The sequence below is a fragment of the Teleopsis dalmanni genome, chromosome 2 (genome assembly GCF_002237135.1).
Source record: "Teleopsis dalmanni isolate 2A chromosome 2, ASM223713v2, whole genome shotgun sequence".
NCBI classification, from domain to species: domain Eukaryota; kingdom Metazoa; phylum Arthropoda; class Insecta; order Diptera; family Diopsidae; genus Teleopsis; species Teleopsis dalmanni.
Window position 1 is genome coordinate 160730748 of NC_051847.1, and position 23587 is coordinate 160754334.

The 23587-nt window shown below is 28.1% G+C and overlaps 3 protein-coding genes across 4 annotated transcripts; 1 reads left to right on the forward strand and 2 right to left on the reverse strand.

Moving 5' to 3' along the window:
- Nucleotides 1–1837: 1837 nt before the first annotated feature.
- Nucleotides 1838–15673, reverse strand: LOC119686089 (autophagy-related protein 2 homolog B). Of its 2 annotated transcripts, none has more exons than XM_038100555.1 (20): nucleotides 15429–15673; nucleotides 14900–15221; nucleotides 13664–14847; nucleotides 12546–12838; nucleotides 10352–10517; nucleotides 8745–8836; nucleotides 7582–7754; nucleotides 7394–7514; nucleotides 6817–7310; nucleotides 6573–6754; nucleotides 6414–6518; nucleotides 6214–6296; nucleotides 6025–6157; nucleotides 5260–5964; nucleotides 3980–4203; nucleotides 2951–3817; nucleotides 2754–2881; nucleotides 2452–2606; nucleotides 2239–2382; nucleotides 1838–2175 (listed from the first exon to the last, which is right to left on the reverse strand). In XM_038100555.1, the coding sequence occupies exons 1-20, from the start codon at nucleotides 15591–15593 to the stop codon at nucleotides 1945–1947; spliced, it is 5967 nt and encodes a 1988-aa protein (XP_037956483.1). In that variant the 5' UTR covers nucleotides 15594–15673; the 3' UTR covers nucleotides 1838–1944. The 2 variants fall into 2 exon arrangements, with proteins under 2 accessions (XP_037956483.1, XP_037956482.1); XM_038100554.1 differs by having other exon boundaries at nucleotides 7394–7517.
- A 2762-nt stretch (nucleotides 15674–18435) lies between these two features.
- Nucleotides 18436–19171, forward strand: LOC119679550 (V-type proton ATPase subunit F 1). The gene is made up of 4 exons (XM_038091966.1): nucleotides 18436–18589; nucleotides 18638–18719; nucleotides 18770–18975; nucleotides 19033–19171. The coding sequence occupies exons 1-4, from the start codon at nucleotides 18536–18538 to the stop codon at nucleotides 19063–19065; spliced, it is 375 nt and encodes a 124-aa protein (XP_037947894.1). The 5' UTR covers nucleotides 18436–18535; the 3' UTR covers nucleotides 19066–19171.
- Nucleotides 19172–22007: 2836 nt separating this feature from the next.
- Nucleotides 22008–23587, reverse strand: LOC119679549 (60S ribosomal protein L10). The gene is made up of 5 exons (XM_038091965.1): nucleotides 23513–23587; nucleotides 23364–23392; nucleotides 23001–23306; nucleotides 22547–22709; nucleotides 22008–22219 (listed from the first exon to the last, which is right to left on the reverse strand). The coding sequence occupies exons 2-5, from the start codon at nucleotides 23384–23386 to the stop codon at nucleotides 22055–22057; spliced, it is 657 nt and encodes a 218-aa protein (XP_037947893.1). The 5' UTR covers nucleotides 23387–23392; nucleotides 23513–23587; the 3' UTR covers nucleotides 22008–22054.

Consider the following 23587-nt stretch of genomic DNA (forward strand, 5'->3'; position numbering starts at 1 on the left):
TATTTTTAAACTTTCCTTAAGTGACTGCTCAACATACATATGTTAAGCAGTGCTTAAAAATACTCCGATTCCTCAAGTTCTTATTTACATTTATTTGATTTTTAATGAGAGTTTCTAAGTTTTATTTTGTTTTAAATTATTCTTTATTTAGAAATAAAATTGTTTATCGGCTAGCAGACAAACCAAATTAAAATTAAATTAATTAATTTTATAAAATTAAACAAATAAAATTAAATTATTCTTAGCGTATTACTTAGTAATATTCTCCAAATATATTTTTATTACAAGTCGTTTCTATCAAAGGACCATTTAGAGCGTTTCAACCAGCAAGGAAATAACTAGCTCAGATCTATATGTTCAGTTTAGATAAGTAATATTACTTGTAATATATTAAATTAAAAAACCTCTTGTTAGTCAATATGACTAGTTGTTGTTAATTTAAACTTTGCACTTTGTTTAAATATAATAAAAAAAACCACAAGTCGTTTCTGGAATAACGTTATTATTTTCTAATTAGATGAAATATCTAATCTAATTAATTATATTTGATTTTTATTTTATCATTAACAATTTGCTACACATTTACGTTTCTGTAATATAACATATTTTATATCTGTATATCGGAAAGGGTACACCCGCTTAGAGTATTTCAAGTGCATAACAAAATCCACAAAATAAAATTAAAATTTGTTTGTTTATTAGTTATTACATTATTTAATATATATTTTTTTTGTATTTTTATATTTATTTGTTGATATAAACTAAAAACCAATTGGAATTACATCGTTTGCCCCGGGCAACAGCTGATCGGAAAAAGCCAAATATCCAGGAATTCTGTTGAATAGTAAGCTAAACTGGAAATGTCGATCTTTGAATTAAGAAAGCTTGTGTAGTTTTTTACTCTTCGTCCCACACAGGATGTACACGGCCATTGAACGTCCAGTTCTCATGTATGGCGTTAGCTGTGATTTGGCCAGCTCTAAGCAAGAGCTATAATATTGATAAACTTAACAGAATTCAGAGTATGGCATACGTTGGCGTCACAGAAGCTTTTAGGACGAACCCTCTGGACGCCCTAAACGTGATACTACACTTGTTACCTATCGATTGGTTGGAACGAATATATGGGCAAAGTCGGATTATAAATACAGTTCCAAAATGTCTGTATAGGATGATATTGGATTATCTGAATCCGTGTTTAGACTTTAAAAAAAATTTTCAGACAATATTCTGTTCAAGAAATGAATGGAAAATAAAAAATTTTGGAGCAAATTACGATATCTCAATCTATACAGATGGCTCGAAAATGAAGTGCGAGGCAGGAGCAGGGATCTGCTTAATAAGCGAAATATCGCTTATTAAAATATATGGAAATTATATATTGGCCTGCCACTGCAATCAATCAACCAATCAACATCGCTTGCCCCAAAAACAACGGATTTTCGAAATACCATGCAATCAATACATCTAAAGGACAGAGTGCATTTTATTACAATATTAAAAAATCTGGTGAAAATTAAATAACATTCAGCAACAAATTTCATTACAATGACGTATATTTAACTATTTATGCGAAATGCAAGACTATCAAACTCGTGTTAAATTTAAATTTCCTGCTTTTTTATTGTAATTAAACGGAAGCATCGCAGCTTACCAAATGACGTATGGAACCACTGGTTTTTTGTCCGAACGTGACGTTCATAGTCATGGGGTTTTTAGCAGAGGTGAGTAGCGACAAAAACGTGAGCAAATAAAAATGTTTAATTCTTATTAAAAATTTTATATATCTTCAAAATAGGTAATTTTGGTTGCTAATGAATTAAATAAAAACACAATATACTTTAAAAAACCTAATTATGCCTATTTATTACTCGTATTAGTAATATTAAAAAAAACGCATATAAAAATTACAAAATTAATTAAAATTTTACTACAAATATTGTGCTAATCTGCGTCATTTTTCCATTTCTCACGCGCTTCTAATTTGGCTTCAGGTACAAGTGAACTTTTTACACCACCTAAAATATTTGTAGTAGCTTGAGTAGCTAGCACAGCAGGACATACTACAAGTTGTGGTATTTGCCTCATAACAGCACCAACAGCACCAGTATAACCCTTTTGATCGTGTTCTGCGACAGCTGTTTCTATTAAAATCGTTGCAGAATCATTAATTCCCTATACATAAAAAAGTAATATACAAAATGACATATTTCTTAAATAATTTAAAATCGATTTTACTTCTTTCACAATAAGATACGCATTTGTTACGCCTTCTCTAATATCTTTAGGTCGCTGATGTCGCTTCTTTTTTTCTTTCTTTTTTCTGCATCTTTTAACAGATGGTCCGGGTGACACCATATCAAATGCAGTTTCAGCTGTAAACTTGATTGTACAAAGAATGGTTGCAGTTTAAATATACAAAAAATTTTTTTTTAATAATACTTAACATACTTGTAACAACTGTATTATACGAGAAGTAATTTCCAATGCAGCAAGTGCTGTTCTCGCAGTAAAACTTTGAGCACCAAGTTGAAAACCTTTCATTAATCGTCTATCTTTTTGATATTGCTCAATAGGTATCCAAAATAAGTCATATATACCTTGAACTAAAAATTAAAAATATTATTTGGATGCATTTAAATATTGATAACATATTACTTATTATGTTGACATTGCTTAATATATAGTATGTGTAATTCAATTGTTTTTAAAAAAAATGCATTGTATTATATATTATCATAATCCGAACTTACATAATTGGACTAAAGCATATGTTGGCCCTACTCCACTCAAAATTTTTGGAAGCTGATTTCTTTTAATATCTTTTAACCATTCTTTACACATAAAAGAAACTAGTTTATCAAATCCTAGAATTCCACGACTAAAAATAAAAATAATATTGTTACAATTTATCTACTAAATAAGTATATTGGAATAATTATTCACTTACCGATAAACTATTTTACGTAAACATAATTCAGATGATTGTAATTGTGCCAATCCCATCAATACACCAGCAAAGGGACCTCGAGAAAGTTCTACATGTCGACCATGATAATCTAAACAAATTTTGACATCAGGACTGAATATTATTTCTCTAAAATATATTGGTGTTGATTTTTCCGTTGTAGAAACATTTTCATTTTGAATTGAAATATTATTATCTGATACAACTTCTTGTTGTATCGGATCATTTAAATTTGCAGTAACTTCTGTCTTCATTTCGTTAATTTCATCAACTTCTGGTAAGTGGTCGACTGCCATAACAGGTGGTTGCATCTGTTGAACAGTATTGTTCTTTTGACTGTTTATTTCATTTTCATTGGATATTGTGTTATCTCCAAATTTAGAAAAAAAGTTCAATAAAAACACAAGTGTTTCCTGATCAATATGAAGACGTAAAGGTAAAACTGATACTCGCAAAGAGCATTCCTTAGAAGAGCTTAACTGCGGATTAGGGCGAACATGTAATGCTTTCACTATAACCATATATTGTGCACTTCTATTTGAAATATTTGATTTATTTGCATGATATAATAACTTATTTATATCAGAAGATTGTAAACGATCACGAATTTCAATATCACTTATGAGTAAAACTTGCCGCGATGCTTGCAATTTATGCATCGGATATTCTTCATGAGAAAATCTTACTTTGGAGAATTGCATTTCAACTAATACTTCATGATTACGAAATATACCGCCTTTAGTTTTCAAATTAGGTTTTTCTTTTACTTTTTTACCAATAATCACATCTCTTGTTGATTTGGAATATGAAACACCTTTTTGATATACTTCTGACATATTGGATTTCTCACTGGAAAACAAGAAATTTTAATGTTATATTAATTTGTATACATTTGCTATTTATAAATAATTTTAATATATTATAAAAATATGTGTTAACTCTTTTAGAGACAGAAAATAATACTCAATCGCGTTTAATAGAATAATATATATAATTTATACAATCACTTACTTTTTTGATTGTTGCTCATCCACTGTAGTATTTTTTTGAAAATCGCTGCCACCATATAAATGCCAGGTCAAAGTCATTTCACATAGCGTGTAACGTACAACGGCTGTTGGAAAATTTTCAGGTGTTTTTAATAAATCAGTTTTCTCAACAGGAAGGCAAAAGTGATTATCCACAATTATTATCGGCTCTTCACTTGTTTTAATATTTTTAATTCCATATTGTTGCTGAATTAAAATAAAATTAAATTATTTTACAATGTATATACTTATAAGTAAATTTAAAAAAAAAAATGTTTGATTTATAAAAATTTTATAACGATATAAATGATCACAAGCAACGCAAACTAATAAATATTTATTTAGTTATGTACGTGTGTATGTCTATAGCAAAGGTTCTCAAAATATGGATCATTAAGAAAACAACATAATTTCAAATAGCATAGTCACATTGTTTTCATTACAGATGGAAGCATCTCTATCATCATCATCATCCGTAAATATACAATCCATGTAGGACCTAAGCCTGCTTTACAACAGTCTTCCATTCTTCTCTTAATTTTTGCTTTTGTTTTTTCAATTTCTTATATTCATTTCTTCTAAGTCCTGCTGCACACTGTTTTTCTATCGTTTTCTTGATCGCCCTCTTCTTCTGCTCGTTCCTAGTCATAATGTAATTTATAGGTTAAGATATTATTTTCTTTTGTGTATAATTGGTAGTGTACAATTGCATAGTTTACGAATTACAATGTTACCGATGCATTCGGGGATATAGTTTTTCCAATATTCGATAACCCGATGATTAAAAGTTTTGCACAAAATTTAAATTTAATTTGAAGTGTTTGAACAGAGCAATAAAAAAATAAAAGTAAAAAAAAAAAAATATTTTTCTTTTATTTAATTTAACTTATTCCGTTCTTTTCCATCATTTTTGATTTTTTTTTGTAAAACAAAACAATGGAAATTTAATTTTATTACTTTTTCAGGAAAAATTTGAAAAGATGCGTTACCAAATACACAGTTACCGAGCTATGTCTGAATATTCTCATTTAAAATTTTAATTATAATTTAAGAAATCTACTAGTTCTACTTACTGCTACTTTTAAGCGCTTCTATGTATTTTATCGTATAAAATTGTTTTTAATTAATTTTTAGACTTTCTCAAAACTAGCAATACTGAATCTTCGAAATAATCAAGATATGACTGTAATGTTACATATAAGTTGTATAAAAACATATCTATTTAAGTCATATAGTTATAAATTTAATTAATATTTCACTTACGGAAATTTGGGTACCATCATCTGATATTATACAAAAATCATCTTCTGAGTTTTTATTTTGAAAATCTATTATTTTATAATTTCTATCAATATCATTGAGCTCTGTTTTATTTTGTGGACAAGTTTCATGGTAATATGAATTTGACATCACTTTAGATTCGAAATTAAGAATTTCAAAAAGCTCTGCTTTATGTTCATAGTTGCAATCTGAAATTGATTTATTTAAACCTTTATCGCTTTCATCCGGAAAAAAGTAAATTTCATCAGGTTTTTCCATTGGAATATCTTTATATTGTTTCCTGGAAGGAATTATAGAGCTTTCTTTTATTGCTTCTGCCATCATTAGATTTACACGTGCTTGCTGCTCTGGAGTAATATTTTGAACATGCGAATCGTTAGTAGAAGATAAATTTGTTTCGGATTCAGATAATTGTGGGAATGCATTAATTTTGTTTTCATTGTTGTTATCAAAATCGCCATCATTTGCTAAATATGCAATCAACTGAGCTAAAGCGATTCCAGAATCAGAACACGTACGCAAGTGGACTTCATGAATAGAACATCTCATATCAAATATGGAGCATTTGTCAATCGGATTTTCGTCAATGCGTAGCGATATATCAAGAACCCCAATATCGAGAACTGGCACTAAATTTTTTGATGAAATAAAAGTTATTTCATAATCTGGGAAAGGATTTGTTAATTCCTGAAATATATATATGGTAATTAAAAAGAATATTTTTGTATTATTCAAAGGTATAGTTACATAAGGTGCTAAACAAAGAGCACATTCTTCAAATATGAATCGCAAATTACAACCACTTATAGATGATATAATGTTGCTACTAATCATAAATGTGCCTATTTCAAATGTTGCACGATAAGGCATGTATTTTGGTCTAAAAGAGATTTTTGTTTTATAATATTTTATCAATTTAGAAATTAAAACGTATACCTATAATCGATAACGCAATTCCATAAATGAAGCTGTATTTCAGTTATAATTCCAAATGGTTGATACCCAGCAACTGGATAATCCTAAAAAAATTATTGTTAAATAATTTTACACAAATATAAGAACAGATTTTAAAATATATTAAAAGGTTTTATTTTAAGGGAAAGGCAAAAAACTAATAAAATTGTAAATAAACTCACTACAACATCCAAAAAATCCATTAGTTGATTAAGCCATATATTAGATACAATTGATGGATGAAAACGTAGCACTGTTTTTTGTATTCCAGCTGTGATTTTTAGTCGCTTAAAATATATTTAGATAAATAATAAACCATCATACTGTATATTTACACATACCTTAACTCTTTCTTTTTGTAATCTTTTAATTTCAATAACAAATGATAGCATATCCGTTTCATCAGAGTTTAATGTCAAAATTTTCGTTAAACCTTTTGGTATTTTATAAAAGGTTGATTTCATGTATTTTCTGGTCTCTTCAGAATTTAGAATATTAATAAGTGAATCATCGGGTATGGTACCTATAAAAAAATTAATGTTTTTACCTTATTTATTAAAAAATAATACAATCATATTAAATTACCACAGTGAAATATATAAAAATTTTTTAACTGGATGCATAAGTGTGTTAATTGACTATTATTGTTATACCCATTTACTGAAAATATTTGTAAATTTTCAATTTTTATCTCCATTTTTCCATTCTGTTCAGACAGGACGCATTTATTACTGTCCCTTACGGGGAGTAGAAAAACTAATGTTCCTTCTTTCACCAATATATCAATTGCGCATTTACTTGATTCTATTTTTTTCTCCTGAATATGTGATGTTTTCGCATTTTCATTAAAGGAAAAATATATACTTTCAAATGGATTATATTTATCACTGTTTTCACTCTCAGAAGATATGTCTTCATCATAATTTGTTATACTTTCATATTGAACTTTGGACATAGGTATATTTAAAGAATCCATTTTATTTTCATTTAATTCGCTTGAATTAACAGATGAGCTTGGTTCCCACATTAATAGATCAGTATTTAAGCGATTATATATAAGTTCATACAATTCCTTTGACCTAAATAATATAATATTAAGTTTATAATATTCACAAGATAATAATAAATCTGTTCTTATCGAAAAATATTTCATTGTGCTTACTTAAATAATACATGAACAATCGGAAGATTTATTTTTATTTGTAATTTAGAAGTTTTCATGGCACTAACACGAAAGTTATTGATTTCTTGAGGATCGCCTGGCAGTAAAATTGTTTCGGTTTCTGCTTTAGAAATACAATACAAAACATTAAAAACGTTAAGAAAATCATGTTTTTAAAGAATAAATACCTGTTTTATCACGTTTAGAATGCCTTGTGTCACTTTGCCTGCAACTACGTTTTGAACTGAAGGGCGCATTATGTACATATCCTTCCGTATGCAAACTTTTTTTGTGTTTTTCTAATCCACTATCACTTCTCATAGCAGTAATATTTTCAGTAGGAACCATATTTATAATAATGCTGTAGAAGTATATATTTTATTATAAAGTATATATTAGGTTTGATTTCAGAGAGTATCACAATGATCAATATATGTCTAGATTGTAAATGCTATCAGTGTTTTAACATCCGTCATGTGAAACTAAATTAACCTCGGGTATAAAAATGTATATGTATATATATTTTTATTTTCCTAGTCATTTTTGTAAAATAAATAATACATATAAGTAAATGCTAAACCACATATTCTAAATCAAAAAAAATTGTTTGATACAAATTAAGAACTTTCACGATATTTCAGAGTATCTCATATTTTAAATTTTTTTCAAACAAAAAAGGTAACTATATTAATATAATAAACTCAAAGTAAGTAGTTTTCTTAGTTATAGTAATTATTATTTAACATAAAACTAAATATTAAGAGACATAGCATTTTATACTTTAATGGAAATGCTTTTGTTAACTTCTTCCGCAAGCATTGAACCGAATGAGATTTGAGATTTAAAACCAATAGATATTTTTAGGTTTACTACAATATTTATTTGTTGTATACTAGACTATAAGGCAACGATTGTGTTTTTTTCGATTGTGATTTGCATATATATCTGGCATAACGTCAACTGTCAACTATTCGTCGTTATATTTTTAACATATTCAGAAATATGTGTGTAATTAAAATTGTAAATATTAATACTGCTTGGTGACCGACGCTCAGTACTTTAATGAAAAAGGTGTTCGCTTTAACACCACATCTAATAGCTGAGAGAGCTTCTGTCTCGAGGTAATATTTGAATGAGTGGAAGAATATTATGTATTAGTCGGTATGGCAATATTAATCTCTATTGTGATCAGTAAACGCAAAGAAACAGTACGCTATCATTTATAGTAGCGTACTGCTCATGTTCATAAACACAATCAAAAACAGTACGTTAAAATAAAAGCAACATGTCTGGAACACTAGAATAGTGTATTGTTTTTGACATTTATTGTACATTGAGATTTTAAACTTACTTTGGACAAGTCAAAGATTCAGTATCCATTTGGTGACTGGATTTAATTAATGTCGACTGCAATAGATGAATTTTAGATTCTATGTCTTTTTCCTGAAAAAAAAAGAAAAAAACATAAATCAATTAATATTTATAACTTTAATGTAAATATATTTTATATAATTAATATTTTATAAATTAATTAATTAAATTGCAAAATATATAAATACATTTCACTGATGAACTGACAAGTTTCACTTAATACACTATTTTACGAATAAGTACATTTTCACCATGAAACCAAAATATTATATTTATGTAGCATTTTTAGACGAAATATTATTCAAATCGGAAATTATTGAATGTAAACATTTTCAAATTTATTAAAAATCAAAGCTATTTTTAACAGTTCTTGATCGTTAGATCTATAGAGATCTAGAATTAAATAAATAAATAATAGAAGCTAGGGTATGCATGTTGTTATAACATACTTAAGTGTCTTACTGCCTCAATAAAACGGTTTTTACCGGTTTTAACTGTTGCATTTTCTTTTCTCATTTGATGAGATAAATACGATTTAAGTTTTTCTGCATTTTTTTTTATGTAAAAATTTTTGAGTTTTTTGTTTGTACTTTGTTATATGAATTCAAAGTTATTATTAGATAATTGGGATTTTTTTTTTGATGATTGAAATATTTCTTCAAAAATAATTGTACCAAACTTCTTCCGGCTAAAATCGTCATCACTTTGTTGCATAATCCTAGACTGGAAAAATTATTGCAGTTGCTTTTCAAAGCCCTCTTTGAGGTCACAATTATTCACAATTATTATTATACTTTTTGAATTTCCCGCGCAGTTACTCCAAATGCAACAGTGCTGGCTGCCGTCAGCTGTAATCTACCAGTGGGCAACTTTGTAATTTTGAGCAAGCTACGTCGTTCACGAGGTGTTTGATAGCCGTTCAAAGCAGACAATCTCGTGAACTTTTATGAAAATGGAAAAAAAATGAATTTCGTGTGCTGATTATGCATTCGTGGCCAAAATCCACAAATTGGGATACGAACTGCTACCCCATCCAGCATATTCTCCAGATGTAGCCCTCTGCGACTATTTTCTGTTTCCAAACCTAAAGAAATGGCTGGGCGGTAAGAGATTTGAGTCGAATGAAGAAGTCATTACCGAAACAAACGCGTATTTTGAGAGCTTTGAGAAAACCTATTATTTGGAGGGAATAAGAAAATTAGAAAAACGCTGGACTAAATGTATCGAGCTAAAAGGTGATTATGTAGAAAAATAAAATGTTTATTTGCCGAAAAAAAATTTGTTCTATTCAAAAAGTCAATGACTTATCACAACGACATCGTATACAGTAGATGCCTTAAAACTTCACATCTAAGTTTGTCCAAAAAGTTAATCAGAAATTATTTCTTTATATTCTTGAGAATTCCGTGAATTTTTTGTTCAAATAACATTTATGCGAATTTCAAGATCTACATGAGCGAAATAAATTGATATAAATATAACTGATAAAAGTTTACAAAGTTAATAAATGCCTTGTAATTTAACTATCTATGCAAAGCATTATAAAGCTTTTGATTTAAATACAAAATCAATATAAAATATACTTACACAGTAGTACACATTTAATTCATTTGCAGTAATATTAATCAAATTTTCTCTAAATTTAAGTCTCATTTGAGATAAAGTCAATAATAAAAAATCAGTGCGAATATTTTGTTTCCACCATGGTACTCTCTCAGGATCATCAATCGGTCTAGCATCCGATATTGGAAATCTGAAACGATTTGTAAAATAAGAATTTATTAATGTTTAATTTAGCATTATTTCTATTATAAAAAAAGTAATATATGCCCTCGTACACTTATGACGTCATTATGATCGCACTGCAATTCGTATTATTTGAACAAAAAATAAAAGAACGTCTTCGTTTACAAAAACTAAATTTAAATACAAGACGTAAAGATCGTATTAATTGCTCCTAAACGTATAGAACATTTATCAGAGGAACAAATTCAACGAAAATGCAACGTTATTTTTATCCAAAAAAATAAAATTAAACGCCAAAGTTTAATGTTGAAATTGAATGACAAATGTAATATTCATACTTACTCTTTCATTTTCAACATTATGTATGCGATTTCCACATTCCCTAGAAGACACATCAAATTCTTTTATGAACTTCAAAACTAAAATAAAATTTGATGTCCCTCTAGAGTATGTAAAAAAAATATACATATTGTTGAATACGAAAAGGATGAATATAAAGAGGGTTAGCGATCGAAGCTCGCAGAGGGTAGAGCTCCCTAGTATTTAAAAATAAAATGTGTTTCGGCTTTCGTGTTTGGTTTTCAGCAATGCAATTTACTACTTCTTTAAAGAGTAATAAAATAAAAATATATCTCATAATTGATTTTTATATCTTAATATGATTATAAGTATACCGTCATTTATAATAACTAACAAATCCAACAAATAAATTACACACTAATGGAAATAAATAATATAGCTATTTTGAATTTAGAGATATTCAGACGTATCTCTCTATCTTTGCAATCGAGTTCTTTCTCAAAAGATATATAAATTTAAATATATAAATTTAAAATGAACACGTCATTTGTTAACTTGTTCGATTTTCAAAACTAAATTAAAATATCTTATAATAATACATTAAGACCGAAAAGTTTTCGGAAATTCTCATTTAAAATTCGCGCGCTGTATATTTTTCGATATTTTAAGTTTATGTAGTTTGGCAGCAATTAAGGACAATTACTATGCCAAAAATGAGCGCGATCTGTCAGACAGTTCGTTTACGGCAGCGGTTGAAACCAGTTCACCTCAGTAGTGCGTTGCGAAAAAAACAATGGAAAAAAAATATTGAACAAAGAGTTTGCATCAAATTTTGTGTTTCGAACGAAATTTCGTGTGCAGAATCGTTGCGAATGCTACAAAAGGCTTATGGGGAATCAGTTTTATCGAAAACTCAAGTTTATGAGTGGTACAAAGCCTTTCAGGACGGTCGTACGACCGTCGAAGACATTTCGCAACGCACTACTGAGGTGAACTGGTTTCAACAGCTGCCGTAAACGAACTGTCTGACAGATCGCGCTCATTTTTGGCAAAGTAATTAAGGACAGTGCTGCCAAACTACATAAACTTAAAATATCGAAAAATATACAGCGCGCGAATTTTAAATGAGAATTTCCGAAAACTTTTCAGTCTTAATGTAAGAACCAACTGATGTTTTGCTGAATATCGAAAATATTAGCCGATGTGCTGCATCGGAAGTTCACAAAAAATAAAATTACATAAAATCGCATCAATGTACCGGATTACTGAGCAAATCTGAGAACCTCTAATGTTAAAAAAGATACAGTATATAACAATCAATTAGCTTCTAAAAATAAAAATTAATCGGACTACTAATTTAACAAGTTTAAATATAATTTAAATATCTCAATTAAATTTCAAATATATATCCATACATATTTTTAAAGAAATGCGCTCTATGCTTATCTGTATATATAAAATCGTTTGTTCGTCTGTTCGTTACTCAATAACTTTTTAATGACTTTACTAATCTTCATGATACTCTCAGATCATATTTATATAGTTTTTAGGCATAACATAGGCTATTAAAACATTCGATATTAGTTATAATCTTAACATAAATAAAACAAACGTTATTAACATTGTTTAGGCTTTATCCTTAGAACTATGAAACAACGTTCACCGGGTCAGCTAGTATCGTAATAAATATGTATTTAAAATATTACTGTTTATAATATTATGAATAGTTACTTACCTTAACTTTAAATTAATTGAAGAAGAAACAATATTAACTTCGAAATTAGAATCTATAGCATTGTTTTTGTTTATTTTAGGTTCATCTAATTTATTGAAAGCAGCAGTGTTCGTAAAATTTGATGAGCCGAATACGTAGCTTAATCGGTCATATATAGATATATCAACTTCCATAGTACAGTTTTTAAGTTTAAGATTAATGAATGTAGTTACAGTTTGTTTCATATTATACGATAGACTTGAACTAAGATCTATTTCTATGTCAGGATTGGTGTGATAAAGTTCTGAAAAATTCTAAAAGAAAAAAATTATGAATTAAATATTTTATAAAATTTAAAAATGTTTAAATAATATTAGCTATTAATTATTATTTAATAAACTTACACTAAGATCTATTAAGATCTATTAATATTAGCAATTAAATATTAAATGAATTTACAATTTCCTTAATTAGAAAACAAAACTAAAGAGAAAAAACTAATAAACATATACCAAAACAACATAAATCGGAACTCATAATACAGAGGGGATAGATTTTTATTTTCTCAAAAGCTGATTAATAACAAGCAATTCAAATAAAAGGGTCTCTATCGGTATATAAGATAATAAACCTCAGCTATAGTCTTTTTAAATTGTTATTTTTAATTTAGTTAGCGACTTATGCTTCTTGGTATTTTATATTGGCTATTGATCTATAAAAGATTATTATATCGATAAATAAAAATACAGCAAAGAGGGTGCCCACTAAGATCTGGTCTAAAAACGTTCTACAACAAATTTCTAAAAAAATGCATTAGAAAAATAACCAAAATTTAATTGATCATAGAAAACTTATACTAAATAAATAAAATAATTACAATTTATAACTACATGTTAATATTAAGAAATAAATATCACATTCATCAAATTCATATCACAAATATAATTTTGAGTTACTCAATTAAAATTTAAATATTGTGATGCCTTAAAAGCAAATGGCTTTCTGCATGACGAGGCTAGCTGAACCACTATAACACTTTGCATAACTTGTACTGTTTTTAAACTTATTCTTATCCATATATCGAATTTTATAACATAAAATATAAACTGTAAAATTTGATCTTCTATTTTTTCAGTTACCTTAGTTTTCTCAAATAAAATTAATGGTGTAGCTTTTGACTCCAACACTTCATACAGATTAAATTTTGCTATAGATATCTTTAAATTTTCAAGCAGAGTTATTTTATTTCGTTGCTGGATGCCCTCTGCAAAAATAGGTAATAGTTGAAAAAAAATGTGATTTTTTTTACACAAACATTGTTCTAAATATCCCTCAATAATATTATCATTTATATTTGAGAAGAAATTATCTGCGGCTAAGTGCATATCCGCTTGACTTTTCTCATTAAATAGATCGTAATCCTCATTCATATTGCTGGTGATAAGTATATCTTCTTGAAGAATTACTCCAACAATTGATGCGATTCTTATATTAAAATTTAAAATTTCACTGCATGAATCCATACTTGTAGTTTTACGTTGAACTCTAGAACTTGAAGCAGTGCTTACAGAACTTATTGATGTGCTTAAAGAATCATTATACAAGTTCGTATTTGCAATGTTAGTACCCTTAAGTGAGTACACATTATCACATTTAGAAAACTGCTCTTTAAAATCATCAACCCAATTTCCCTGGTGATTTAGATTTCCTGACATTGGATATTTATAAATGCAGTGATGTGCTTTACTTGTACAATTTTTTTGGCAGTTAAAATCTTTAGTTTTTTTAGGGTCTCCACTTTTATCGTCATTGAAAGCAGTTAATAGTTTTAAAATTACATGTATTTGTCGAGGAGTTATAAAAGTAAATATTGAACCGAGTTCTACATCTAACATCATTTTAGGACCCCTTACATCTTCCGTTTGTTTTATTTTCATTTGAATTTTTTGTTCATTCCTTAGCTCAATTATGGTGTTTATGCTAAATTTACTTTCTGAAGTGCTATTAGTAAACATTGACATTGATGATTTCCTTTTTGGAATAATAAATTCCTCCGTGGAAATTTTAACACCGAGAATTGTAATATTATGTTTCGCAAACATAGGTAAAAGCTGTATATGTTCAGATGCAAACTCATTTTCAATATTTTGTTGTGTGGTATTAGATAAATTTTCCAAATGTAGGTTTTTGGCACTTCCTGTTTCATTTTTATAATATATGCTTAAAATGTTTAAATTTATACCAAGACCACTAGTTTCATCTGACCTGGAGTATTCAAGTCTTAACAATGTATTTGTAAATTTAGCCGTAATTCGATTTAAAACTAAAAATGAAAATATATTAGATAGCTTGTAAAAAAAATTAAAAAAATTCACCATTATCTATTGTTTCTGCAAACTTTTCTAATCCAGCAATAACATTTGTATGAGATTCAATGTCATTATCACCTTCGGTTTGTTTCATACATTCTTCAGCTAATTGCATTGAACTACTGGCAGATGACCACATAGATTCCACCATAGATGTGCCGTCATAGTACCTTTTGATAGGCCGAAATGTTATATTTAGGTCGTTTACTTCTATAGAACTGTCACTTGTCATTAACGCATTCCACGGAACAACTACGGTTAACTCTCCAATGTGACCACTAGAAACTTCGAAAGGCCAGCCTTGGTCCTCAAATAGTTCATTTATAGCCTATTTTGAAAAGTTATAAATATAATTAATATACACTGCATACAATATAAAATAATCGTTATAACAATTGTGCAAATTTATGACGAAAATTTGGAACTTAATTTGTATTTAAAATAAATACATATGAACAAATGAATTATTTTGACTAAAATTCTGTTCTCTTAAAAGAATTTCAAACTAAATACTTGACCGATGATATATATTTACCTCTACTTTTAAAGAAACATTTTTTATAGTTGCTCTGCCATTAAAAAGTTCAACTTTAAGTTGTTCTAAATTTAATTGTTCCTCCAAAAACTTCCCTAAGTATCGTTGGAGCAAGTACCTACATATTTTATTTTTTAATCCGTCCCATACGTTAAACCAAGACATTTTGGTTTATCATTTAATTTCTTTTGAATATGTTTTAGAAGAAAAACCTTAACACGCAATAAAACAAACAACAAATGTTTGAAAATTTGTTTTACAAATACGCATTTGTTTATATTTTTATTTAATTTAACAAATGTAAATTTTTAGAAAATGACGTCTTAGTTAAATCAGGTAGAACAATTTAAATAGAAATAGCACACAGTGCATCAGTATATATGCTAACAGATAAAGATATTCATTATTAGAGTTAAACTTGATATTGATTTCACATTCACAAGGAACAAATTTATTTGCTTTGACAAAAGAAACTGATAAATATAAAACAATAACCAAACACAATCAACCAGTGCGTTTTTGTAATGCAGCAGAGAACAATTGCTTATCGATAATGACAACAAAGAACATCAACAAGAAACAAACAGCTGATTTTGTTTTTCTGTTATCGATATTGTAATGTTTGTGCAATGTTATTATATGTTATTTCTTCATTAAAGTAATTTCTTTGATTTAGGTTGCTAATCTACTTAACTTAAGTAAAATAACACCAAAATTGTCAAGTGTAATATTGCAAGATATTTGTAAGCTAAAATTATAATACTAAAATTCGTTTTAATTTTATATAGTTAGTAAATACATATCAATTAATTTTTTTTAATTAATTTAATTATATATATACTTAAAAATTTGTTTTATTTTTGAATAAAATAAATTTTAATTTAAGTAAATGTTAAATTATAGTACGTTTTATTTCTTAAGTAAACAAGCTTGTACACAAAGTTTTATTTCTAAATACATATAAAATAGATTAGGTTTTGGTATGTCTAACATTAAATTACTTACTATTATTGAATGAAATACTTTCCATTTTACATGATCGAAATTATATGCATACATATGTATGTGAATGGAATAGTTGAATAGTTAAACATATTTATATGTTATACAAGTTTAAGTATCGTAGTAAAATATACCCAATTTACAAATATGTTTAATAATATATTTAAATGGAACACTATATCAAGAGATTAAGCAGAAATTAATTTTAAAACATTCATCATTCAATATTAAGCTAAGCTAACATAGGACAATGGAATGTTAGAACGCTTTATCAACCAGGAAAATTTGCTGTGCTTTCAAGAAAATGTAATCGTTTAGGTGTAGATATCCTCGGTATAAGTGAAGCTAGATGGAACGGTTGCGGAGAACTACTTTAATAATTTATTCAGGCATGCCAAACGACAGTGACCCTCACATACTCGGAGTCGTAGTTTATCTCACAAGAAAAGTTAAGAACGCTATCATATCTTGGCAAGCGCACTCTGAAAGGATCATAAGCGTACGATCACGAGCTAAAAAGTTTAATATATCACTCATCCAATGCTATGTTCCGACAGAAGAGAGTGAGCCTGTGGCTAAGGATAATATTTATAGTATGCTAGATGGTGTGCTCTCGAGCGTACCAAAAAATGATGTTATAGTCTTGGTCAGAGACTTCAACGCACAGATCGGCCCAAACAATCAGGGATACGAACATGTTATGAACACACATGCTACGGGCAATCGAGGCGAAAATGGAGAATTGCTACTAGAAATATGCGCGCGCTCCGCTCCAATCATTACGCGGCAAATAAATTAAATATATTTAATGCGTGTAATAAATTAACCTTGCTATACGGTTGTGAGACGTGGCACACTTCATGCACTGTCATAAACAGGCTGCTATCCTTCATCAACAGAAGCCTAAGATATATTTTAAAAATCTGGTGGGCGCGAATTTTTCGCAACGAAACGCTGTGGCGAATTTGTCATCAAAAGAGCGTCAAAAAGGAAATCAACAAGCACAAATATGAATGGATTAGCTATACGCTCAGGAAGAGCTCAAACGAAATACCCCACGCAGCGTTAGAGTGGAACCCACAGCGCCTGCGAGGAAGAGGTAGGCCGAAAAATACTTGGCGCAGAACTGTCACAAGTGAAACAAGTAAATCTTTTAGCGAGCTTAAAGCAATAGCTCGGCAACGCAATAACTAGAAAACATTTTAAATTCTATAATATAAATTTGATGTACATGAAATGTTCTTTGTAATCAGACTAAATTTATAATTTTGTTAAAATATAAATATGTCCTAATTATAATAATAATTAAGCTAAAATAAATTTTTGTTGCTTTTAATATACATAATTGTATTTGTATAATTTGTAATAACAATGAAGATTATTTAATTTAAAATGTGTTTTTTATATAATAAGAGTTATTATATAAAAATATAAATTTAAAACCGCGACCTAAACTTCGGCAAAATTTAAAACAATAAAAATTAATAATAGCACATTCCATTAAACTAATTGTCAAGTTACTTATTCCATTCTCCATATTGCACTTACTTTTGCTAATCACTTTTCTATAGAAGTGGACTACATTCTCTGTGTCATACATTATTATATCTATAATAAATAATGTGTCTAAATAATAATGGTAAATACATAAAAAATTTTCCACTACAAATATAAGTATAATTATAAATTAATTAACAAATATTATAAATTTGATTCCATCCTATGACTGAATTGTGTATTGTTCTAACATAATATTATATAATATTACAAATTTTCATTCACAAATGAAATCTCTTCAAGAATTTTTCTAACTCTAATCATCATATATTACGATTTTTCTTAAACCATAATAATTTCATTTTATCAAATAATTTAACTTGTGTTTTACTTTATGGTTATTCCGTTAAATATTATATTAATCTTAAAATGAAAACCTGGACTTTCAAGCAGTTTGGTAACAGCTTGCTTGCAAGTGTAAGCAGTCTATTTTTGGAATGTATATAGATTTTAATTCTGTCAAAAGAGGAATTGCCTATCTTGTGATGTATCATGTGATTGTTGAAATTTTATATACAGTATTATATTGATTATCATTTGTAAGGAAGATGGCTTTGCACTCTGCTATAAAAGGAAAATTAATATCCGTAATTGGAGATGAGGTAAAGAATAATTAATTTAATATACTACTACAATTATATGAATTTTAGGACACTTGCGTTGGATTTCTTCTGGGCGGAGTAGGGGAAATAAACAAAAATCGTCACCCCAATTTCATGGTGGTTGATAAAAGTAATGCACCAATTAATAAAATAAAACTTTTTGTAAAAATGTTTTTATAGATACTGCTGTAAGTGAAATCGAAGATTGCTTTAAAAGATTCTTGAAGCGTGATGATATCGACATTATCCTTATTAATCAAAATTATGCCGAACTTATTCGTCATGTAATTGATGCACATACTTCGCCAGTGCCTGCCGTACTGGAAATTCCTTCTAAGGATCACCCTTATGATGCAAGCAAAGATTCCATTTTAAGACGTGCTCGGGTATTTTAACAAGTTAATAATTTATGAATATAAAATCAATAATCAATTATATTTCAGGGTATGTTTAATCCCGAGGATTTAGTCCGTTAATATTTTTGCTTCTATACTAGTGATGTAGTTTTGAACTAAATAAATATATAAAATGCTACAATAATTTTAATGTATTAAAAAATGTAGTTGTGCATTCATATTAATATTGGATTTGTTTATTTTAGAAATATAAATAAAACTGTTTTTTGTTTTCGTTATTAATTTATAGTTCAATACTTTAATCGAGTATTAATTTTCTACAATAAATGACTGGTATTAGCAATCCCTTTCTTTCTGAACGGAACTTATTTACAAAACATTTCAATAAATATCAACACCACAGCTTATATGTATTAAAATCCACATCCGATATGTATTCAAAAAATTTAATTTATTAAAATGTTTATTAAAATTGTTTTTATGGTAAATATGCAATTTATGCATAGATTTTTGTAATTTGCTCCTGAATTTAGAAAACTCTAGAAAGTTAAGAAAAGCACAATAGTTGGAATAAGTCAATGAGTATTTCCACACTAAATGCTCATCACATTTAAGGCATATGATGAGACACCCACAGTTCGCAAGTCTGAATAAACGATATGAATAGTTCCAAAATATCTCAAAACCTAATTTGGATCTAAAAAAATCAGAACACGCTGTATTCTTTTCTCTCCTCCTTATTCCCTCGAATAGAACTCCCTTATTCTGAATTGCTTGGGAGACAGTTATTTTGGGGACAACAAAAATTTCAAATTTGTTTTATTGAACTTTGGCACTTTTTAATGACGAAAAGTGCGAAAATTAACAAAACAAAAGAGAAGAATGCGTTTGCAGCACAAAATATCAGAAATAAATATAATGAACACTTTATAAGGAAATAATAAAAAAACTTTTATTTTATTTATTAGATATTTACATAAATTATTTTTTCTTATATACAATTAAACAAAGTAAAATATCTTATTTATTAATTGGAATTATTCAGGTAAATTCTGGAAACTCCCAGGGAGTATAAGTGTTCCTATTCCCAAGAATACAACTCCCTTATTCTGAATTGCTTGGGAGACAGCTGTTTTGGGAGCAACAAAAGTTTCAAACTTGTTTTGTTAAATTTTGGCAACCATGGCACTTTTTAATGACGAAAAGTGCGAAAATAAGTAAAACAAAGAAAATAATTGTGTTTCATATGATGATTTAAATGTAAAAATCGCGTTTGTTTGCTGCACATATTATCAGAAGTATAATTATCAAAAATATAATGATTACTTTATAAGTAAACAATAGAAAATTTTGATTTTATTTATTTATTTTATTATTTAAATATATATGTATATAACTTAGTATTTTCATATATTCAATAAAGCAAAAATATCTTATGTACAATATGTAAAATATCTTATTTATTAATTGAAATTATTAATGTTTTAACTAAAATTTGAGCTCCTTTCCAAAAGTCGTATTTATTTTACAATTAGGATAGAAATGTCTTTAAATTAATAAACTAATAGTTTATGATAGTGCAAATATTTCAATAAAAAAGAAGCAATGTATTCAAAAATCTGATCATTATAAGTTACTTTCATATTAAATTAAACTATTTTTAACATTTTTTTAACTTGTCTCCCAAACATTTTGCTTAGGCCAATTTTGTGCAAAATTGGGAAAAAAAATTCCCATTCCTATACGATTCAGAATAGCAAAATTGGGAATAGGGAACAAAACTCCCATTCCTATATTATTCAGAATAGCAAAATTGAGAATAGGGAACAAACTCCAATTCCCATGCGATTCAGAGTAGGGCTGATTATTTTAATAAAAGTATTATAATAAATTTAATATATTTAAGTTTTTATTTTATCCACTAGGGTTTCTTTCCACAAATTAAAGCATTGCAATTCTTTTCGTTATTTAAAACAATAGATAATGAAAGAAACCCAAATTGTGAAATAAATGGGATTCCTAGAATAAGATTAATATATAACTTTTTTAATAATGTACAGTTAAAACATTGCTTCTTTTTAATTGTAACATCTACACAATCATAAACTATTATTACAGTTTATTAATTTAAGGATATTTCTATCCTAATTATAAAAATAAACACAAGTTTTGGAAAGGAACTCAAATTTTAGTTAAAACATTAACAATTTCAATTAATAAATAAGATATTCTACTTGGTCTTATTGCCTATAAGAAAATTATATACATATTTAAATATTAAAAAAAATAAATAAAATAAAAATTTTCTATTATTTACTTAGAAAATATTCATTATATTTATTTTTGATAATTTGTGCTGCAGACAAATAATGCGATTTTTACATTTAAAACAACATATGATACGCAATTCTTTTCTTTGTTTTGCTCATTTGATTCAGAATAAGGGAATTGAAAACAAAACTCCCATTTGATTCAGAATAGGGGAACTGGGAAAAAACTTCATTTCTATATGATTCAGAATAGGGGTAATTATAACACTGCTGAATATGCGATATACAATTGTAATCTTAATGTTCGCACTTGCCAAACTTGACAATGACAATGATCACTTGTGCCCCATGCAAGTTGTTGAATTACAATAAAATTGCACAATATAGCGTAATCAACATTTTTGGTAATACATTTGACAAAACCTGTACAACAAATATTCGCTATTACAGATTTGTGGCGTGGTGACTGAATATATATTTTCGATAAATTTTGTAACGAACACATACATATGGCAACTTCCCTAACCATCTGTTGCTACTTTGCTTTTGCCGGCTGTTGTCCACATATCCGGCTGTTGAAACTCCGTATCGCGGTCATATTATGTCCATGGTTACAACATACGAATATATTCGAAATCATATCTTAATAATACTTAAAACCACAAAAGCACTGCTATATAATAAATACATATAATTATATATTTATTATTTGAAAACCAAATAATTTCTTGATATATTGTTTTCACAGGCTAATTGATTAATTTTTTTGAATTTACAAAAACAATTTTAATATATGTTTATAGAGACAAGCATTTTTTATTTATTGCGCAGTAAACAATTTAATCATACAAAGCTTTTTGCGCCTTTTCCCATGCTGCCATTGGTCCATGCTCGGGCCTATACTTAACATTGCAACCATCTTGTTCCAAACGATTACTTTCACGAAGTTCCTCATAACGCTCTCTGTCGTACTTTGTGAAACCCCATCTCTTTGATACATAAATCTGAAATGTAAAATTTAAGAATTAATTCACTTCTTTATATTTATTTTAAAAATTATAATAAACGGTTACAAAGAGCGATAATAGTTTTAGCATTACTAGTCTCTATTTGGTTCTTGAAATATTGCCCATGCATTGTGGTACAATTAGATTTAAATAATTTGAATCTGAAAATATATATATTATATACGTATATATACATAGTACAATTAGTTCACAGTTCTAGTAAATCTTTACATTAATTCACATATCACATGCAATATTCCCGCCGCTCAGTTTATTATTTATATCCGTTTAACAATATATGCACATATATATTCATATTATTACCTTTTGACGTCCAGGGAACTTGAATTTCGCACGACGCAAAGCTTCAATAACTTGGGCCTTGTAGCGGTCGCTAGAACGTACTGACATGATTGGTTGACCAATATGTACTCTGGCAACAGTGCCCTGTGGTTTACCGAAGGCACCACGCATTCCTGTTTGGAGCCTAAAAAAAAAAAGAAATGAGTATCAATTCCACATTAAACAAAAAAAATTTTTTTTTGTCTTTCTAATTTCAGATCTTTTAATGAAATCATTTAATCATAGTCCAATGCTCTATTGTTTCATCACTGTTATACGTATCTTACTTTTTTTTATTGAAGTTGGTCAAAAAAAATCTATTAATCAACTAATATGTTTAGATTACACCAATTCATTAAAAACTGCACATGTTTAGCACTTATTGATAACAATATTTGTTTGACCAACTGCAAACATATTTAACATCGTTTATTACCTATCAGCTCCAGCGCATGAAAGCATTTTATTAATGCGTATAACATGGAATGGATGCAGCCGCATTCTTATGTGGAACTGGTCCTTACCACAGAATTTTACTAGATATTTATTGCAGCAAATGCGACCTGCCTCAAGTGCTTCACTGCTAAGTTGCTCATATTCATCAGATACCAAATGAACACAGAGAGGAAAATCCTCAACAGATGCCTTTTTCCTTCCCAAATCAAAGATCCTTATTTTGGGATCTGGAACACCACGACAAAACCGTGATTTGGGATAAGGTTTATTTTTACAATAACGATAACTGAAAATAGTTTTTAATGTTTAAAAATATATTTCTTTTCGACTGAAATTAACATACCATCTAGCGGGCCGTCTCCCCATTGTAACCTTAAAAATAGTTAAGAATATGTAAAAGAAAAGAAGATATAAATAACATATAAAAATTTGGTTAAAAGAACTATTAGTATTGAGGAAACACTTTTCAGATTTCAACAGATTAATATTTACCTTCCTCGTTCGATCGCGAAAAAGGCTAAAAAGAATGAAACACCGGATGTTAAGAGCAATGATTAAGTTAGCTGT